Source organism: Muntiacus reevesi, chromosome 11 (genome assembly GCF_963930625.1).
Source record: "Muntiacus reevesi chromosome 11, mMunRee1.1, whole genome shotgun sequence".
Taxonomy (NCBI): Eukaryota; Metazoa; Chordata; class Mammalia; order Artiodactyla; family Cervidae; genus Muntiacus; species Muntiacus reevesi.
In genome coordinates, this window is record NC_089259.1 from 30,578,499 (window position 1) to 30,597,437 (window position 18,939).

Genomic DNA, 18,939 nt, shown 5'->3' on the forward strand with positions numbered 1-18,939 from the left:
GTCCTTCCAATGAACACCCAGGACTGATCTCCTTTAGGACGGACTGGTTGGATCTCCTTGCAGTCCAAGGGACTCTCAAGAGTCTTCTCCAACACCACAGTTCAAAAGCATCAATTTTTCTGCACTTTGCTTTCTTCACAGTCCAACTCTCACATCCATACATGACCAGTGGAAAAACCATAGCCTTAACCAGACGGACCTTTGTTCTCAAAGTAATGTCTCTGCTTTTTAATATGCTGTCTAGGTTGGTCATAACTTTCCTACCAAGAAGTAAGCGTCTTTTAATTTCATGGCTGCAATCAACATCGGCAGTGATTTTGGAGCCCCCAAAATAAACTCAGCCACTGTTTCCACTGTTCCCCCATCTATTTCCCATGAAGTGATGGGACCAGATGCCATGATCTTAGTTTTCTGAATGTTGAGCTTTAAGCCAACTTTTCCATTCTCCTTTTTCACTTTCATCAAGAGGCTTTTTAGTTCCTCTTCACTCTCTGCCATAAGGGTGGTGTCATCTGCATATCTGAGGTTATTGATATCTCTCCCAGCAATCTTGATTCCAGTTTGTGCTTCTTCCAGCCCAGTGTTTCTCATGATGTACTCTACATATAACTTGAATAAGCAGGGTGACAATATACAGCCTTGACATACTCCTTTCCCGGTTTGGAACCAGTCTGTTGTTCCATGTCCATTTCTAACTGTTGCTTCCTGACCTGCATATAGGTTTCTCAAGAGGCAGGTCAGGTGGTCTGGTATTCCCTTATCTTTCAGAATTTTCCACAGTTTATTGTGATCCACACAGTCGAAGGCTTTGGCGTAGTCAATAAAGCAGAAGTAGATGTTTTTCTGAAACTTGCTTTTTCGATGATCCAGCAGATGTTAGCAGTTTGATCTCTGGTTTCTCTGCCTTTTCTAAATCCAGCTTGAACATCTGGAAGTTCACAGTTCATGTACTGTTGAAGCCTGGCTTGGAGAATTTTGAGCTTTACTAGCATGTGAGATGAGTCCAATTGTGCGGTAGTTTGAGCATTCTTTGGGATTGCCTTTCTTTGGGATTGGAATGAAAACTGACCTTTTCCAGTCCTGTGGCCACTGCAGAGTTTTCCAAATTTGCTGGCATATTGAGTGCAGCCCTTTCACAGCATCATCTTTCAGAATTTGAAATAGCTCAACTGGAATTCCATCACCTCCACTAGCTTTGTTCATAGTGATGCTTTCTAAGGCCCACTTGACTTCACATTCCAGGATGTCTGGCTCTAGGTGATTGATCACACCATCGTGGTTATCTGGGTCGTGAAGATCTTCTTTGTACAGTTCTTCCGTGTATTCCTGCCACCTCTTCTCAATATCTTCTGTTTCTGTTATGTCCATACCATTTCTGTCCTTTATCGAACCCATCTTTGCATGAAATGTTCCCTTGTATCTCTAATTTTCTTGAAGAGATCTCTAGTCTTTCCCATTCTGTAGTTTTCCTCTATTTCTTTGCACTGATCGCTGAGGAAGGCTTTCTTCTCTCTCCTGGCTATTCTTTGGAACTCTGCACTCAAATGGGAATATCTTTCCTTTCCTCCTTTGCTTTTCGCTTCTCTTCTTTTCATAGCTACTTGTACACTTAGATGACCATTATATCTACCACTGTAGGCAGGAATCCTTTAGAAGAAATGGAGTAGCCATCATGGTCAACTAAAGAGTCCAAAATGCAGTACTTGGATGCAATCTCAAAAACGACAGAATGATCTCTGTTTGTTTCCAAGGCAAACCATTCAATATCATGGTAATCCAAGTCTATGCCCCAACCAGTAATGCTGAAGAAGCTGAAGTTGAAAGGTTCTATGAAGACCTACAAGACCTTTTAGAACTAACACCCAAAAAGGATGTCCTTTTCATTATGGGGGACTGGAATGCAAAAGTAGGAAGTCAAGAAATGCCTGGAGTAACAGGCAAATTTGGCCTTGGAATACGGAATGAAGCAGGGCAAAGGCTAATAGAGTTTTGCCAAGAGAACTCAGTGGTTATAGCAAACACCCTCTTCCAACAACACAAGAGAAGACTCTACACATGGACATCACCAGACGGTCAACACCAAAATCAGATTGATTATATTCTTTGCAGCCAAAGATGGAGAAGCTCTAAACAGTCAGCAAAAACAAGACCGGGAGCTGACTGTGGCTCAGATCATGAACTCCTTATTGCCAAATTCAGACTTAAATTGAAGAAAGTAGGGAAAACCACTAGACCATTCAGGTATGACCTAAATGAAATCCCTTATGATTATACAGTGGAAGTGAGAAATAGATTTTAAGGGACTAGATCTGATAGACAGAGTGCCTGATGAACCATGGCCGGAGGTTCGTGACATTGTACAGGTCTGCCTTAGCTCTCCTAAATTCCTATGTGATACATGGTCCCCTGGCCCTCTGTTAAGCACAGGGCTTCTCTGCACGGGGCTACGGGCAGGGGAGCAAGTTACACAGACCCTTGGGCTCTCTTGTCCTCGGGCACAGAGGGCACACTTCCCAAGCTGCCCCCACAGACTCCAGTCAGGGCCTTCCCATGTGCCTCCCCCGCTGGAGCCTTTAAGATGCCAGGTGAGCACAGGCCTGGAGACCCGGCCCAGCTCCTTCCAAACCTGGTGTCACGGGTCTCTCTGCTCACGCGTCCAACAAGCGCTGAGGGACCCAGCGCTTAACAAGACATACTACAGAGAGTAATAGATAATCTATTACTCTTCCCAGCATGTGTAATAGTTCACCCTCTAAAAGCACTCAGTCAGTTCTACAGGGGCAGATACTCTATTTCTATCATGTCCCCCATGCTGGCCTTACCTTTATGGGTTTCTCTCATGTGTTTTAGAAGCTCTGTCCATGTTTTTGCCACAAAAGAACATTCTTTTTGACATATATAGCCTATTAAAAAAACAAACAGATTGGTATGTTGTCTTTTGTGAATATTCAGTATAAACAACAATCAAATGAGACTGAAAGGAAAATGATTATTATCAAAAACAAGCTAGGTCAGAGTATTACACACACTACGGCTGCTGTGCCCGCCGGGTGGGCACCGGGACCTACCCTCGTGGACCTTCCCGTGCCGCTTCAGGCTGCTGGGGGAGGCAAAGTGCTTTCCACATCCCTCGTGGGCACACCTGCATTAACAACACATGAGCGTCAGCCGATCGGCCCCGTCAGAGAGAACTAACTGACTGACTGTACTGAGATAAACAGTATGCTGTCCTCGCCCTGCCAGTCTCCTCTCCCCACAACTAAAGGAAAAGCGTTAGTCACTCAGTTGTGTTTGACCCTTTGTGACCCCATGGACTGTGGCCCACCAGGCTCCTTTGTCCATGCGATTCTCCAAGCAAGAATACTGGAGTGGGTCGCCATTCCTTTCTCCAGAGGGATCTTTCCGACCCAGGGATTGAACCCAGGTCTCCTGCATTGCTTCATCGCCTGAGCCCCTCTCAGGGAACCCCCTCGCCTACAACCAAAGCACTTGTAAAATTGGGACTTCAAATTCAGACCTAGTTGCAGGTGAGATGCAAATTACTTGACCAACCTTGCGCAGAGTAAATCAAGAAAAAAAGTTTTGTTTTTTTTTTAATGCTTATGTGATCAAATTAAACACTGTTTCCATCTTTGTACTTTGGACAATACACCTCATTTCCATTGCCACAGAATACCCAAGCCATCCTGAATCGTTTGTGTCTGGTTTCCTTAATGATGCTGCCACCGGATGGTGTGAAAAGAAAACAGGGCAGCAGATGCATTGCCTCTGGGGAGCCATAAAAAGCACGCGCCACTTCTGCACTCTGGCCACCAGCGGCACGAAGATGCAGCAGGGCTGCAAGCGGGGACAGGCACTGTCGCTGCCACAAATCCCAGGCCCAGGGCGGGTGAGCTGAGAGACAGGCGCAGGCAGCTCAGCTTAGCTCGCAGACGGCCGTCAGCCGGGGCTCTGCAGGGCAGCCGTCAGCAGGTGCCCTCTGCAAGTCTCTGCCAACGTGTCCAGTCCCCTCTTCCTCTTCCTCCTGAAACCCCTTCTGATGCAGGCTAAGCTCAGTTACCTTTGTTCTACAGGAAAGGAATACTCAGAATCCTCATAAGGACATTTCATATTATTCAACAGGCTTATATAGATAGTTAAGCTTAACCACAACTGTGCTAATCTCCCAAATGATTCTGAAACACATTACTCTTTCTTTTGAAGAAACAAAAGCATATTCTGAAATGCCCCAATATATAAGTGGGCATAGACCGTACAACTCAACAGGAAAACTCTGATTAAGAAATTGTTTCTGAGCATGCACACGCGACCTGTGCATTTTAACCTTATCTCTGCTTGAGCCTGAAGAGGTTTTCACCCATGTGGAGTACCTACTTGAACAGTGGCTCGTTGGTGTGCTGGCACTGGTGGGTTTTCAGCTGCTGATGTTTCCTAAAGGTCTTCTTACACCCTTCGAAACTGCACTGTTTAGTAAAGGTTTGTTAGTCTTGGGAAAAAATCAAAGAACAGTTCATAACAGAATCCTTTCAAGATAAAAATACTGCAGAAGTTATATTCTTGCTTCTTTCACCCATTTAGTTACTATAAAATTCAAGAAGCTTCAAAGAGTAGCACGTTTGAAACAGCAAAAAAATGTTTCATTTGGTAAAGTCTACCAATGATACAATTAGCAAAAAATATCTGCTTTCAAAATGATACCAATACTGATATTATGATATTATTATTATTATAGCTAGTGTCAAACTAAATTCATATTGACAGACAAAATTTATTTGATAAACATTTTATATACACAGGCAGTAAACATAAAATTTAGAGAATCTGAGCATATAAAATCATTCATACTTACTGCATATTGTTTTTGCTGGTTTTCATGTTTGCGTTCAAAATGTTTCTTCAAGTTTGATTTTGTGTTGAATTTCTGATCACAGCCACTAGCTGTACAACTGTTATGAAATTGTATAAACCAAAATATTAACAAACCGAAGGAAGAGAAATTTTAAGATGTTTACCTCCTCCCACTTTATAAAAGCTATCTACTCTGAAATATAGTATAAAATATTCTTTAACAAATTCTGACGTTAAGCCATACCATGTAGGCATCTCAGTTTGATTTTATGTAATGAAATGCATTTTCATGAAATTAAGCACAGTGCCGCAGACGGTGTCCAGTGGGCAGAGGCGAGGTGGAAACACTAGATCCGAAAGCCCCCACTCTCTCAGACTTAAACAACATTGAAACTGTTCTCAATTTAGAATTTGATCACTTTAATTTTGCTTGAAATATCTCTACAAACTGCACTTCCAAAAAGACCTCAAAAACAACTGGTTTTAGCTTATCATTAGAGGCAAAAAACAGACACTTGGAGCGGAACCATAACTATTCTGCCTTCTAGCATCTCATCAAGCTGGGACAGGTCCCCTTAACGAGTGCTTCTATATCTTGACCCTGAATTATCTAGATTCTCTGTGAACTTTTTTTAAAATATGTGCTCTTATTGTGATGACTTTTCATAAACTTGACGGATGAAGCATGGCTTCCTTTACAAGCCCTAATCTTAGCCATCATTTCACTAGTAAGTAAAAACCAAAAAGCATGAAAAGGGACACAAATGCATGAATCTTTTCACGCTGCCTCCTACCCACCCAGGCCTCCCACTGCTCCCAAGACAGGCAACAATATCTCAAGTTTTGTTCTATAACTTTTAGGATTTCTTTATATAAACAGAAGCAAATACAAATAGAGGTCTTCCTGTTTACCCTTTGGGTTCTTTTTAACATACAAAAAGGTAGCCCGATAAACACCCTCTTCTGAACCTTGGTTTTTCTATTAATAAGCCCTGGAGATTTTCTTACAAGTTTCACAGGGAATGCCTGCCTTCCTTTTTATAGCTGTATAGTATTCCACCATATAGATATACATATACTTTAACTGGTCCTTTCTGATGAGCAGGCAGGCTTCTTCCATCTTTTTAACAAGCCTTCCAGGTGATTCTGAGGCACTCCAAATTTTAGATCCACTGCTTTAAAGTAGCTGATTTAAAAGAAAAACAGTCTATCCACCCTTTCAGAAATAAGCAGTAACTCTGAGTAGAATGAATTTAATACTGGCATGGTGGGGGAGCAGGGGCTTCTTTGAAAGAAACAGAAGATAAACTTTTACAGTTCTACTTTCTCATGCTTATGTCTATTATCCCAGCCGCTGATTGGTTCGTAAAGGCCCTGAGGATGCAGAGCCCTCAATCTGCCAGTGTAGCATTTGAGAGGATCAAACTCAAGAGACCTTTGGATGAACCCACCCCTGAAGTTGCCACACACGATGACACAAAAAACCCCGACTCTCCTCCACATATTCCAAACCGAGTCTCCTCTGAGGAGATGCAGAAGGCCCGCATTCTTGATCTCATGAGTCATCGATCAATTTTCTGTGCCAAACACGGCCCACTTCAAAGGCCCAAAGACAGTTCCCCACTTACACAAAGGGCTTTTCCCCGGTGTGAATCAGGGCGTGGCGGCTGAGATGGTAGTCCCTGACGAAGGCCTTGCCACACCCTTCGTGGTCACAAACAAATGGTCTCTAGCAGGAAGGAAAGAAAAAGCATGTCAGTCCTGTCCCAGTCAGTAACCCTGCTGTTACTTAAAGCCTTAATCTGTGTGATGGGCAAAGCCGTGGACTGTCTGCAGAGGTGGTTTCCACCCAGTATGTGCTGAGCACTTGCTCCAGGAGGCCGGGGAAGGTTCTCCCGCCTGGGGTTACATGACCAAACTGCCGCAGCTTCTCCCAAAGCTGCTGCAGCAGATTCTGACCTAGGAGTAGCAACGTATGAGAAAGGCGGGCGCCTCCACAGTGACACTACAGCATTGTGACGCTGCTCCCGACCTACCCTGAGCTTCAGCGGCCCCCTCAGAGGCTTCCTGGCTGCTATCAGCACAGTCCATGTCCACTGGTCCTGCCTTCTCTCCCCAGCACCCTCTCATCTGCTCAGAGTCCAGGGCTCTGTGTCGTCTTGGACAAGCCCACCGTCTGCTCGGGGAATGCCTGGCACAGCTGCGGAGGACTGTGTCACACCCAGAAAAGCTCACGGCCCAGCGTGTAACCACCTCTCAGGACCCAGGCGCTGGGAGGAAGGGCCCCCACAGGAAAAGCCAAAACGTGTCCCCCACATAACCAGCTTAGTGTATTGAACTATGGAAAACGTGCCCCACGACCATCCAGGAAGGAGGCACTGAGGTCTCAAATGACAGTACTGGTAGCAAAGCAGGTGGACAGGAAGACAAGAACTGCGCTGCCAGGCAGGTTCCGCACACAGGAGTCTGCACAGCCCAGCACGGAGGAGACGTGAAAAACGCTTGTTGAACTGACGTGTGGGATGTGGAACGACATGACTCCAAGTCTTCCAGCCAGCGTGAAGGAAGCTGGGAGTGCCAATATCCTAAACACAGTTCAGGAGTCTAAAAGGAAAGGTAAGCACTTATCTGGCCTCCTGGTAACAGAGCCTAGAATTGGGGCAGGGAGGGCAGAACTGGCTGGAAGAAGGATAGGGAGGCAGAGCATAAAGGATGTCATAAGTGAAGCCAGTCACAGGGTATGAGAGAGGGGGGTGGGAGAGGGGCCAGGGGCCAGGGTCAGTGAGCTGGAGAAGGTCCCAGGGACGGATGGTCAGCCTTCAAATGCTGTAAGGGGTAAGAGGATCTGAGTGTGAGGACACACAGAGGAGTGGCCTGTAAGTTAGGGAGGTGCTAGGAGAAGAGGCAGGAGTGGCTGGGCCCTGGTTAAGGGCCTCCAGCTGAGGCTGTGAGAGGCTGGACTCTGCCAAAAACCCAGGAAACCGGACTGATTCCCAGGCCTCCATGAGATGTCCTTTCCTCATCTGTGACCTCCCAAAGGCTTCCTACAGCCCTCAAAACAAAACCCAGGCTCTAAAGCCATCTGTACCCTTGTCTGCAAACGACCCTCCTGGCCTGCCCCTCAGGCTCCCCTTGGATGGTGCCCCCACCCAACCACACTGCCTGGAGTCTGCCCCCAGGACCACACGCTCCTTTGGCAGTTCTGCCTGCCCCGTTTTTCCCTCAAATGTCTGCAGGGCGGAAACCTTTCCTCCTCACTCAGGTTAAGAGAGAGGGCTTTCCGCACCACCACCTTCCAGCAGCCCTCTCTTCACTGTGCTGCATTCCTACTTATCCCTCGGTCTGTCCGGATGAAACCGTAAGGTCTGTGACACCAGAAGCCAGGACTGTCGGGCATGTAGCTCTCCGGGCTAGAATGGTGCAGAACTACGAATGAATGAACACAGGCTGCTTGCAGACCTTTAGGACTCAGAAGTTCTCCCGCCATTCCGGTCCCAGGAGGCCGAGCCTTTGAAGGCCAATTGGGGTGGGGGTGGGGAGGTGAAAAGTGAAAAAAGTTAAGTGTCAGACGACTCAGTCGTGTCCGACTCTTTGCGACCCCATGGACTGTAGCCCACCAAGGCTTCTCTGTCCAAGGGATTCTCCAGGCAAGAATACTGGAGTGGGTTGCCATGCCCTCCTCCAGAGGATCTTCCCGATCTAGGGATTGAACCCGGGTCTCCTGCATTGCAGGTGAATTCTTGATCGTCTGAGCCACCAGAGGGGTGAGGGTAGGAGGGGATATTCCAACCTTGCAAGTATTTACAAGTTCTGAGGAGGCGATGGCTGGCCATCACTCAAGATCAAAGATTAAAACGTTGCTTGTTGAGCCCTGAACCCACGACAAGGGTATCTCTCGGTCCTAGAACGACCTGTCTGCGTCCTCGGTTCTCCCCTGACCTAAGGCGTGGGGGGCTGCCTTGGCGGACCCAGGTCGCAGGCCCACACGCCACGCCCCCGGCGGCCGCGGCCCGGTTACCTCCCCTGTGTGCCGGCACAGGTGCGCGTCCAGCTTCCAGGCCTTATTGTAAGCGGCGCTGCAGTTGGGGAAGGAGCAGATGAACCTCCGAGGGAGCGGCGGGGCGGCGCCCTCGCCGGCTGCAACGAATGCATCGGCGATAGTCAGGGACGACACCGCCTCGGCCACCGAGGCCGGCGGCTCCAGGTTGCCCTGGGCCAAGCGCTCGGCCACGTGCTGGGCCACGTGCCGCGGAACCGCTGACCACCTACTGCTCCCCCTGACCCAACGCGTGGGCCCAGGGCACTTCCGGGAGCGTGACCCCTGAGGGGCGGGGTTGAAGCCCTGGCGCGGCGCTCGCGCATGCTCCGAGACACCCCGCGCGCGCCCGCGTTTGCGCATGCTCCGAGAGGTTCCGCGCGGGCCCGCGCTCGCGCATGCTCCGAGAGGCCCCGCGCAGGCCCGCACTTGCGCGTGCTCCCGGGAGCCCTCTAGGCTATCCGCGCCCCTACCGCTCCGGGGGAGGAGCGGAGGCGAGGAAAGAAGGGGTCAGGGTTTCGTCCTACCCCAGCAAAAGGCGCCCGCGAGTCAAGGGTCTTGCATGGACCCCTAACCACTGCTTATATGTATTTGCCATCTGCTACCACCCTTTGCAGAGTACTAACCTTGCATGATCCAAACTATCCAGTTCTTACTATTACATTTTGGGTTTGCCTTCTTTATTGATTAATTTCCTGCACAACTTTCCTCCGCAATCTCTGGGGCAGTGCCTCCTTCCTAAACGTGGTTAAAATCACGTGGAGATCTTTTAAAACTTCCTAGCCCAGAACATATCCCGGACCAATTAAATCACAGTTTTTGGCGGTGGAAAACGGGAATCCAGAGTCTGGAAATTTCCCAAGTGATGCCCACGTGCAGACAAATTTGGGACCACTGCTCTAAGGCTTGATCGCACAAGAGTATGGTCTTTGGAGTAGCAGCATCATTAGAAATTGGAACCTCGGACCTTCTGGAATCGGAGAGATCTATAGGTGATTTCATACAAATTGGAATTTGAGAAGCTCTGTTCAGAGGCTTGAATGGTATGGGTATCTTGGTTACAGGGGGACCACATATTTAAAGAACATCCTTGGAGGAGGATAACAATGACAGGATGGTGTGATGTTCTGCCAGGTGTGATTTTTCACAGACTTCATCACTGAATCATTCAACAAGCCCTGTCTGAAGGTGATGAGCCCTGCAAAGAAGTGCAGTTTTGAAAGCGAGCCAGGGCTTCCATGAGGATAATAGCCTGTCTTGTCAGGTGTCTGGAGGACTGGGAGAGGGTGTCTGGGACATGCGTTTACATGCTGCTTTCTCCTTTGCTGACGCAGCCCCTCCAGGGACAAGTCCACACACATCCTTCCTATGACTATGAACATCATACATGGTATGCCTGGGTGGTGCTTCTGGCTGTCTCCTCTGTGTTCCACTGCACCCTGGAAGTGGTGAGGTGTATGGTAAACCTCTTCCACATCCTCCCTCCTCTCGTTTTCCTGACACATGCCAAGCCCCATGCTCTGCTTCTGCCTTCCCAATGCCTCCCATCCCCTTAACCATCTGTTCTTCCCACATGCTTCTCCATACCCAAGTTTTCATGCTCAGTCCCTGACGGGAGGTATTGCAGTGAGAGAGCACTGGCTTTTCCCAGTTGGCTGTGATCCCACCAGAAAATAGGTGTCCAGGGATCAATCCTCCCCAGACTGCTCTGGACCTCAGTTCTCCCCATTATCCAGCAAACCTTATACCTTCTAACACCGGTTTTGAAGGAAAAGAGTGTCTATAGTAGGATTAGAAGAGAAAGTCCTGGAGTCGGGAAGACTGAGAGGCTACTATTGTCAGCAGAATAGGAGGTCTAGGTTTTAGGGGGTGACCACAGGACCAGCGAGAAGGAGGCATGTAAGAGATGTTGAAGTGCACAGGTAAAAAGACAACTCAGTGAAGGTGGTGGTTAAAAGAATGGGCTTGGTAGTTTGGCAGACCTAACTCTGCTTGCTGGCTCTAGCATTTACTATTTGACATCACAATAGTTATTTAATTCCTCTGAACTTTGTGTTATGTGTGCAATGAGGATAGTGACATCTATGCCAGAGCATTGTTGTGAGATTTATATGAGACAGTCAGTTCATGTGAAGTGCTTGGCTCAGAGCTCAACTTAAAAAGTAATTTAAAAAATCAAGCTTCCCTGGTCCAGTGGTTAAGAATCTGTCTTGCCATGCAAGAGACACTTGTTTGATCCCTGGTCTGGGAGGAGCCCACATGTGCTAAGCCCATGCACCACATCCACTGGGTCCATATGCCGCAACTACTGAAGCCCGCAAGCCTAGAGCCTGTGTACTCTGCCACAAGGGAAGCCACCGCAGTGAGAGGCCCACGCGTCACAGCAAAGAGCAGCCCCCGCTCGCCTCAACTAGACAAAGCCCACATCCAGCAGTGAAGACCCACCACAGCCAAATAAATAAATCTTTATAGAAAAAAAATTAAAAAATATTTTCCCCTATCTTGTGCTGGCTTATGCCTTCTGCCCTTACACGTGCCCTGTGGTTGACAGGCTTCTGTGATGGCCCCTGTGATCCCTGCTTCCTGGTATCCCATTCTTGTGTAATCACCCCCTCTTTGGGGTAGACTGGACCCCGTGAATTGTTTCCAACTAATAGAATAAGGCAAAGGTTATGGGATGTGGTTAGGTTTACAAAACATTGGGATTTCATCTTCCTTACTTCATTCCCTTCTGGGCTTGTACACTCGGACGAAACAGCTACCATGCTGGAGACACCCACAAGGCAAAGAACCGAGCATGGCCTTCCGGTTAAAAGGGAATTGAGGATGGCCTGCCAGCCAATAGGGACCTGAGGCTGTCGGTCCAGCAGCCATGGTGTGACTGAATCCTGCTGACACGTGTAAGCTTAGAAGCAGATTCTGCCCCAGCCAGGCCCTGGGATTCGACCCTACCCTGGCTGCCTCCTTCTCTGCAGCCTGGGAGAGACTGTGAAGCAGAGAACCTAGGTAAGCCACACCCAGACTCCTGACCTGCAGAAGTGGTAAGATAATAGGTGTGTGTTGGTTTATGCCACTAAATTTTGGGGTGGTTTGTTACCCAACATTGACTAGCACATAGTCAGTCTTTCCTCACACAAAATAAGTCCAATAGTCCTGAATTCACCCTAAGGAGACAGCAGCTGAACAAAGAGGCTTCTGACAAAAGGGGGACTCTGACCCAGCATCCAACCACCACACAACTGTCTTCCTATCCAAAAGTCAGATAGATACACAGTGTGAAAGAATGCACGTAGTTATGGTGATAACTGGACAAAACAGCTCAAATATGGACTTCCCTGCAGTAGACAGTCCCTTAATCCCAACTGTATTCTTATCTTCTAATGTTTACTTCTCCCCTGTTGGTCCAGCACAGCCAAGACAGTCAGCCAGGGCCACTGTCCTCGCAGATCAAGCAAGGCACCAGGGTGTCATCCCTGAAGTCCATGTTTAACTTAAAGCTCTGAACCTTTCTTTTAGTTATTGATTTTTTTTGACTGCACCTTGTGGCTTGCTGGATCTTAGTTCCTTGATCAAAGATTGGACTTGGGCCCTTGGCAGTGAGAGCGAAGAGTCCTAACCACTGGACCACCAGGGAATTCTCTGTTCCTTCTTTTATAGGCGTGGGATAGAAAGACCCTTGGATTCAACCCCGACTGCCACTAACTACTTGCGTATGACTTTGGGCAACTCTTCCCAACTTGCTCTTCCTTCTCTATGAAATAGAGGAGACCCGGCCCTGCCTTCCTCACACAGTTGTGGGCATCACCTGGGAACTTGGTCAATTAACTGATCTCTCTGAACCTTGGTTTCTTCATCAGCCCATTGAAGACAGTGATACCTCCATCAGAAATAGTGAGGATTAACGAGAAAATACCTGTAAAGCACCTTTGCCAACCATGAAGTGCTGTTGTTGTTCAGTTGCTCAGTCCTGTCCGACTCTTTGCAATCCCATGGGCTGCCACACACCAGGCTTCCCTGTCCATCTCCAACTCCTGGAGCCTGCTCAAACTCATGTCCATCAAGTCAGTGATGCCATCCAACCACCTCATCCTCTGTCATCCCCTTCTCCTCCCGCCTTCAGTCTTTCCCAGCATCAGGGCCTTTTCCAATGAGTTGGCTCTTTGCATCAGGTGGCCAGAGTATTGGAGCTTCAGCATCAGTCCTTCCAATGAATATTGGATTGATCTCCTTTAGGATGGACTGGTTTGATCTCCTTGCAATCCAAGGGACTCTCGAGTCTTCTCCAACCCCACAGTTCAAAAGCATCAATTCTTCAGCGCTCAGCCTTCTCTATGATCCAACTCTCACATCTATACCTGACTACTGGAAAAGCCATAGCTTTGACTATATGAACCTTTGTTGGTAAAGTAATGTCTCTGCTGTTTATGTAAACTGTTATGACACTAGGTTCTCAAACACCGGCTCAAACAAAAAGTGAGTGAAGGGTTGAACCAAGGTCAGCCCAAGGACGACCAAGGTAGGATTGAGCAAGAGAGATTCTGCCCATCGGCTACATTCCCCAATACTGCCATCTCCCTCGTCTTTCAGTGAGCCTCCGGGATCACTGATCATCTAAGCAGTCAAGAGAGGTCCCCAGGCGTCATCTGCTCTTTTGCCCTTGCTCCCAGCTGTCCTTTGTCAGCAGAGTCCTCGCCCTCTGGAAGCATCTGTTCTTGGACTGTCCCCTCCCCCCACGACTTCCCCTGGAACCATCCATGACCAGCGGGAGATCCAAGATCACCCCACTTGGCTGCCTGCTCACCACGCAGTTCCGGCCTGGCTACTCCAATTAGCCCTCCTCTTGCTTCAGCCTGATTGCAGTGTTCTCCTGTGGCTGTAATTGCCGAGCCAGGGTATGGCCAGCACTTAGTCGCCCCTCACCCGCTTCAGATCCATCTAAGCCGGAAGCAGCCAGATTCCATCTAGTGAGTGGGGCCTGATTGCTCTTTGATTACTCACAGGGTCAGGTGCTTGAGTGATCACCGTTTCTATCTGCAGCCCATGCAAGATGTTCATGTTTGATAATTTCCTCCACCAGCTTTTCTCACCGAGCCCACAGAGACGCCGCCCCGCCTCCCGGCAGAGATGAACGGGAACCCTCGCCCCATTTTTAGATGGCTCCTTGGTTTTCCTTAGGGGTGGAAGCCATCCATCTTTCTTCACCCCCACTGTCTGCTATCCGCTATCATCTCACCTGATCTCCAGTTGCATCCCGCAGCTGGCTCCCACTCTGTAGTCCTTTCTCCACACTACTGCTAAGGGATCCTTCCCCAATGCCAGGATCTTCAGTGGCATCCCAGAGCCTTTAGGATAAAGACCTGACTTCTTGCTGCACCCCCACACTCAGCCTCACTGTGCATCCCTCCACACTGGTCCAAGTCTACTGGGCTTCCTTCCTTACTCACACCCAGCCATCATCCACTCCCCTGACATGCTCTTTTCTCAGTTTGTATCACTCTTTCTTCTTAACTGAGTTCAAAGTTTTCCCAACACTGCCACGAATAAATAGGAACCATCTCTCTCCAGACAGAGTTGTGTGGAAGAGAGACGGGAAGGGGAGGGGTCTCCTGGATCTTTGAGAACGTCTGGAAAGCGGAAGTATCAGTTGCTCAGTCATATCCGACTCTTTGCGACCACATGGACCCGCCAGGCTCCACTGTCCATGGGATTCTCCAGACAAGAATACAGGAGTGGTAGCAGTCCTTTTTCCAGGGGACGTTACCGAGCCAGGGATCAAACCCAGGTCTCCTGCATTGCAGACAGACTCTTTACCATCTAAGCCACCTGGGAAGCCCTGGGACATCTGGGCCATGTTCAGAACTTGCAGAATGTATCCTGGAGAACCACTGCTCTAATATCTGTGATATCAATATAAACTTGCCCAAGAATCTTAAAAGGACCTCTATTAATAGTCACTTACCTGTGGAGAAGAGAAAATAGCTGATCTCAAGTATTAATCTTCTAGAAATAGGAATTTGAGCACATGTTGAAACAGCTGCTTCCTCTCCTGGGTAGGTTGCTGCCCCTTTATAAAAAGAGGAAATGCCATCATCTGTTTGCAACTGGAGAGCATTGAAATGGTTCTGTTCCAGTTTTCTCTTTTCCAGGCCTTTTCTCATTCCTTTAGCCAGTGAAAATAGGGTCAAAGAAACTGGTTTATGTGAGTATTTCCTCTACCAAGTGTGGCAAAAATTTATACTCCTCTGCACTCCACAAGCTCTCTGTCAGCCTTAGAGCCGATCATTACAACTGGTGTTGTAGGGAGGTCATCCCCAGGGTCCTCCCCTCATAAAAAACCCACATGCATCTCCACAAACAAGGGCTGCATACAGTTTCATGGGATGTGGACTCGGGTTAAGAATTCCTGCTTCAAACCTAAATGCCCATCGACAAAGGAATGGATAAAGAAAATGGTACATATAGACAATGGAATATTACTCAGCCATAAAAAAGAATGAAACAATATCATTTGTGGCAACATAAATGGACCTAGAGAGTGTCATACTGGGTGAAGTAAGTCAGACACAGGAGAGGATCATATGACATCCCTTATATGTGGAATCTAAAAAGGACTGATACAAATGAACTTATTTACAAAACAGAAAGAGACTCACAGGCTTAGAAAATAAACTTATGGTTGCCAGGGAGAAGGGAGAGTTAGGGACTCTGGGAAGGACATGTGCACACTGCTATATTTAAAATGGATAACAATAAAGACCTATAGCACATGGAACTCTGCTCAATGTTCCATGCTAACCTGGATGGGAGAGGGGTTGGGGGAGAATGGATACATGTATATGTATGGCTGAGTCCCTTTGTTCACCTAAAACCATCACAACATTGTTAATCGGCTGTGTGTGTGTGTACGTGTGCTTAGTCGCTCAGTCATGTCCAACTCTTTGTGACTCCATGGATTGTAGCCCCCCAGGCTCCTCTGTCCATGGCAGTTCTCCAGGCAAGAATACTGGAGTGGTTTCCCATTTCCTCCTCCAGGGGATCTTCCCAACCCAGGGACTGAACCCAGGTCTCCCACATTGCAGACGGATTCTTTACTGTCTGAGCCACCAGTTAATAGGCTATACCCCAATACAAAATGTTTTGGTGTTTAAAAAAATAAAAGTTTTTTAAAAGAAAAAAAGAATTCCTGCTCCAGACAGTGAGCAAAAAACGCTTTTTCAAAAGTAATACTTGGGGCATCTGAGACTAATGGAGCCAGCACCCTGGTTGGATTTTTAGATCTCTGGTTGCTTTTTGTGGTATGATTTTAAGCCCTGAGGTTCGTGGCTCTTCCCAGTGGGGCTTGTCTCCAGCTCAGGGGGCTCCTCCAGAATCCCACAGGGCAGAAGGCCGCAGAGGGGCAGTACTGTCCTCTAGAAAGAAGTGTGTTCTCCCTGGGATGGTGTGACAGTGGATCTCAGCCACGAACAAGTAACTGACGTCCTCGCCTCCCACAGAGATGTGACGTTTATGACACTCTCAGTGATGAACAACAAAGGGAGGAGGATCTGTACAGAATGGGTCAAGGTTGGGACTTGCAAGTATTTATTGGGGATCTCTATATGAGATGCTGGGCCAGTCCACGTGGTGCTCAGGGGGTGCACCCCAGAGTCTCTGAGGTGACAACTCACAGACACCTGGACCAGTGCTGCGCTAGTGGTTCAAAATGTTAGAAACAGAGTGAGATTGGCCGCTTATTGACTGCAAGGTTGGTGAGGAAAGATTATGTGTATGTATTCATGGCGTCACATGTAAGGTCTATAAAGCTACTGAGCAATACAGGAAAGTATGTGAATCTGGGAGAAGACAAAAAGGACTGGTTTGTCTTGCAAAATTACTTCAAGCAATAATGAATCATTTGTTGCTGGTTGTATTTGCAAAAGAATGCTGTTTGAATATTATAATTGGATTAAAATTTGTATATTTGTAAAACATATTAAACAGTCATTTTTATTTAACTGCATGGGGGAGGGGACAATAAGTAATGAGCATGCATCTCCTGAGTGGCAGCCACCCAGCTTCAAGCCCCCCGTGAAATAGGGGGCTGTCTGCGCCCCCATGATTCCGGGGGCTCAGGAAGAACTTGGCCCTGAAATGGTCCTTTGCTTCCTGCTTTAAAGTACACACTGAGCTATTTGGGGACTTGAAAAGAAACTGGCAAATCTTCCCAGGAACACGGCTGTGAAGCCTCCAGAAGCCCCCTGGGGGATGGGGTGAGTTGGCTTTATTGCTGTACGCGTCTGGCTCAGAGATGCGAATGAAGGAGTTTTGAACTAGATTTTTAGGACCTGTAGCGATTTAAAGGCCACCTCCCAGATAATTTTACATTTCTGAGTCCTATCACCAGCCTTCTGGGCGCCAGCGTCCAGCACTCTCCCGAGGGCCCTCCCCAGGGCTGCAGGGCCCCCCACCTGTGGGCCGGTGGGTGGTGGCCTTAGCCAGGGGGACGGGAGAGGCAGCAAATCTGCCCGCAGGGGCGGGAGCCTCGGCCTTGCCTCCCTCCCCCACGTCCGTCCCCTGTCCCACTGTTTCCCCTCCAGCACTTCCTTCACGCCCACAAATCCTGTCCCAGGGTCTGCTCCGGCGAACCAAGATTCAAATCATTTTATAAGATTTATTCCAAAAAGCAACAGACCTCTGCCACCTCCACCCAGACTCTCTCCAACCTCTTGTTCTCCAGAAGCAACAATTTTACACTCATCTCAGCCTTTTTCTTATTTTTTTTGAGGGGGGGTGCATTATGTTTCTTTACATTTCTAAATAACATTTCCATAGTGCTACTTCTTGATTTTTAAGTCTTAGGCATTTTTCTATTGATTTTCTCTTATGGAATGTGAAGATTAACACACACACACACACTTTCTCCATTCTCCTAAATGGTTATAAAGTAACAGTACTAGCTATGCTATATATATTTTTAATTATATTTCTGTGTCTCAAGTTCATCTTAAAAAAAAAACCTGAATGTGTTACACAACAGTGTTTTATTTATTTCTTTTTGGCTGCTCTGGGTCTTCATTTGCCTGGGCTTTCTTTAGTTGCAGCGGGGCGGAGGAGGGTACTCTGAGCTGTGCAGGCTTCTCTTTGCAGTGGCTTCTCTTGTTGTGGAGCACGGGCTCTAGAGCATGTGAAAGTGTGTGCCCAGTTGCTCAGTCATATACAACTCTTTCCCAACCCCGTGGACTGTAGCCTGCCAGGATCCTCTGTCCATGGAATTTTCCAGGCAAGAAATACTGGAGTGGGGTGCCATTTATTTCTCCAGTGGATCTTCCTGACCCAGGGATCAACCCTGCGTCTCCTGCATTGGCAGGCGGATTCTTTCACCCTGAGCCACCTGGCCCAGCAATGAAGACCCCAGGGTGTGTGGACTCCAGTAACTGCGGCGCAGTGGGCTCAGTAGTTGTGGCTTGCAGGCTTGGTTTCCCCGCAGCACATGGGACCTTCCTGGGCAGGGATGGAGCCCATGTCCCCCGCACTGCAGGCGGATTCTTAACCACTGGACCACCAGGGAAGTCCTAGGTTTACTCTTGTATAGAATTTGCCACAGGCTAGGCATTGTTCTAAGCCTTTCCTATGTATTGATTCATTCACTCTTCCCCCAAGCTCTATGAAATAGGTTCGATTATGATCCCCAATTTACGGATAAGGACATTGAGTCAGAGTGACGGGCGGGCCCACCTACACAACTCATAATTGGATTATTATGACCTAGCGCAGGTTTGCGCCTGGGCGGTCTGGCCTTAGGGTCTGTGCTCTTAGTCACCACATAGATGGCTGGGATTATTACACAGCTTTCCTTAGACCACCTTCAGTGTGTTTACTAATACGATTATATCAGTGCTAGCCACAGCTGATCCAGGCAGTAAACTGTGACGTCTCTTTTCCTCCTGCAAAACTTTTAAATTTACCCAGAGTTTAAAAACTGTCTGGGTTTTGTTGCTGTTTTTACCCAGTTTTTGTGCTTTTTGTACTTATCTCTAATTCAACCTAACTCCCTCCAGTTGTGTTCCCTCAATATG

General features: G+C 47.9%; 1 protein-coding gene across 1 annotated transcript in view; it reads right to left on the reverse strand.

Annotated features, from left to right (window-relative positions):
* Positions 1–18,939, reverse strand: part of GTF3A (general transcription factor IIIA) — a 31,323-nt gene that overhangs the window by 4,451 nt on the left and 7,933 nt on the right. Inside the window, exons 4-9 of the mRNA XM_065901794.1 lie at positions 8,867–9,353; positions 6,477–6,577; positions 4,850–4,946; positions 4,375–4,463; positions 3,069–3,142; positions 2,823–2,903 (exon numbers count right to left, since the gene is read on the reverse strand). Coding sequence (XP_065757866.1) covers positions 2,823–2,903; positions 3,069–3,142; positions 4,375–4,463; positions 4,850–4,946; positions 6,477–6,577; positions 8,867–9,353 — 929 coding nt within the window. The remainder of the gene's footprint in view (positions 1–2,822; positions 2,904–3,068; positions 3,143–4,374; positions 4,464–4,849; positions 4,947–6,476; positions 6,578–8,866; positions 9,354–18,939) is intronic.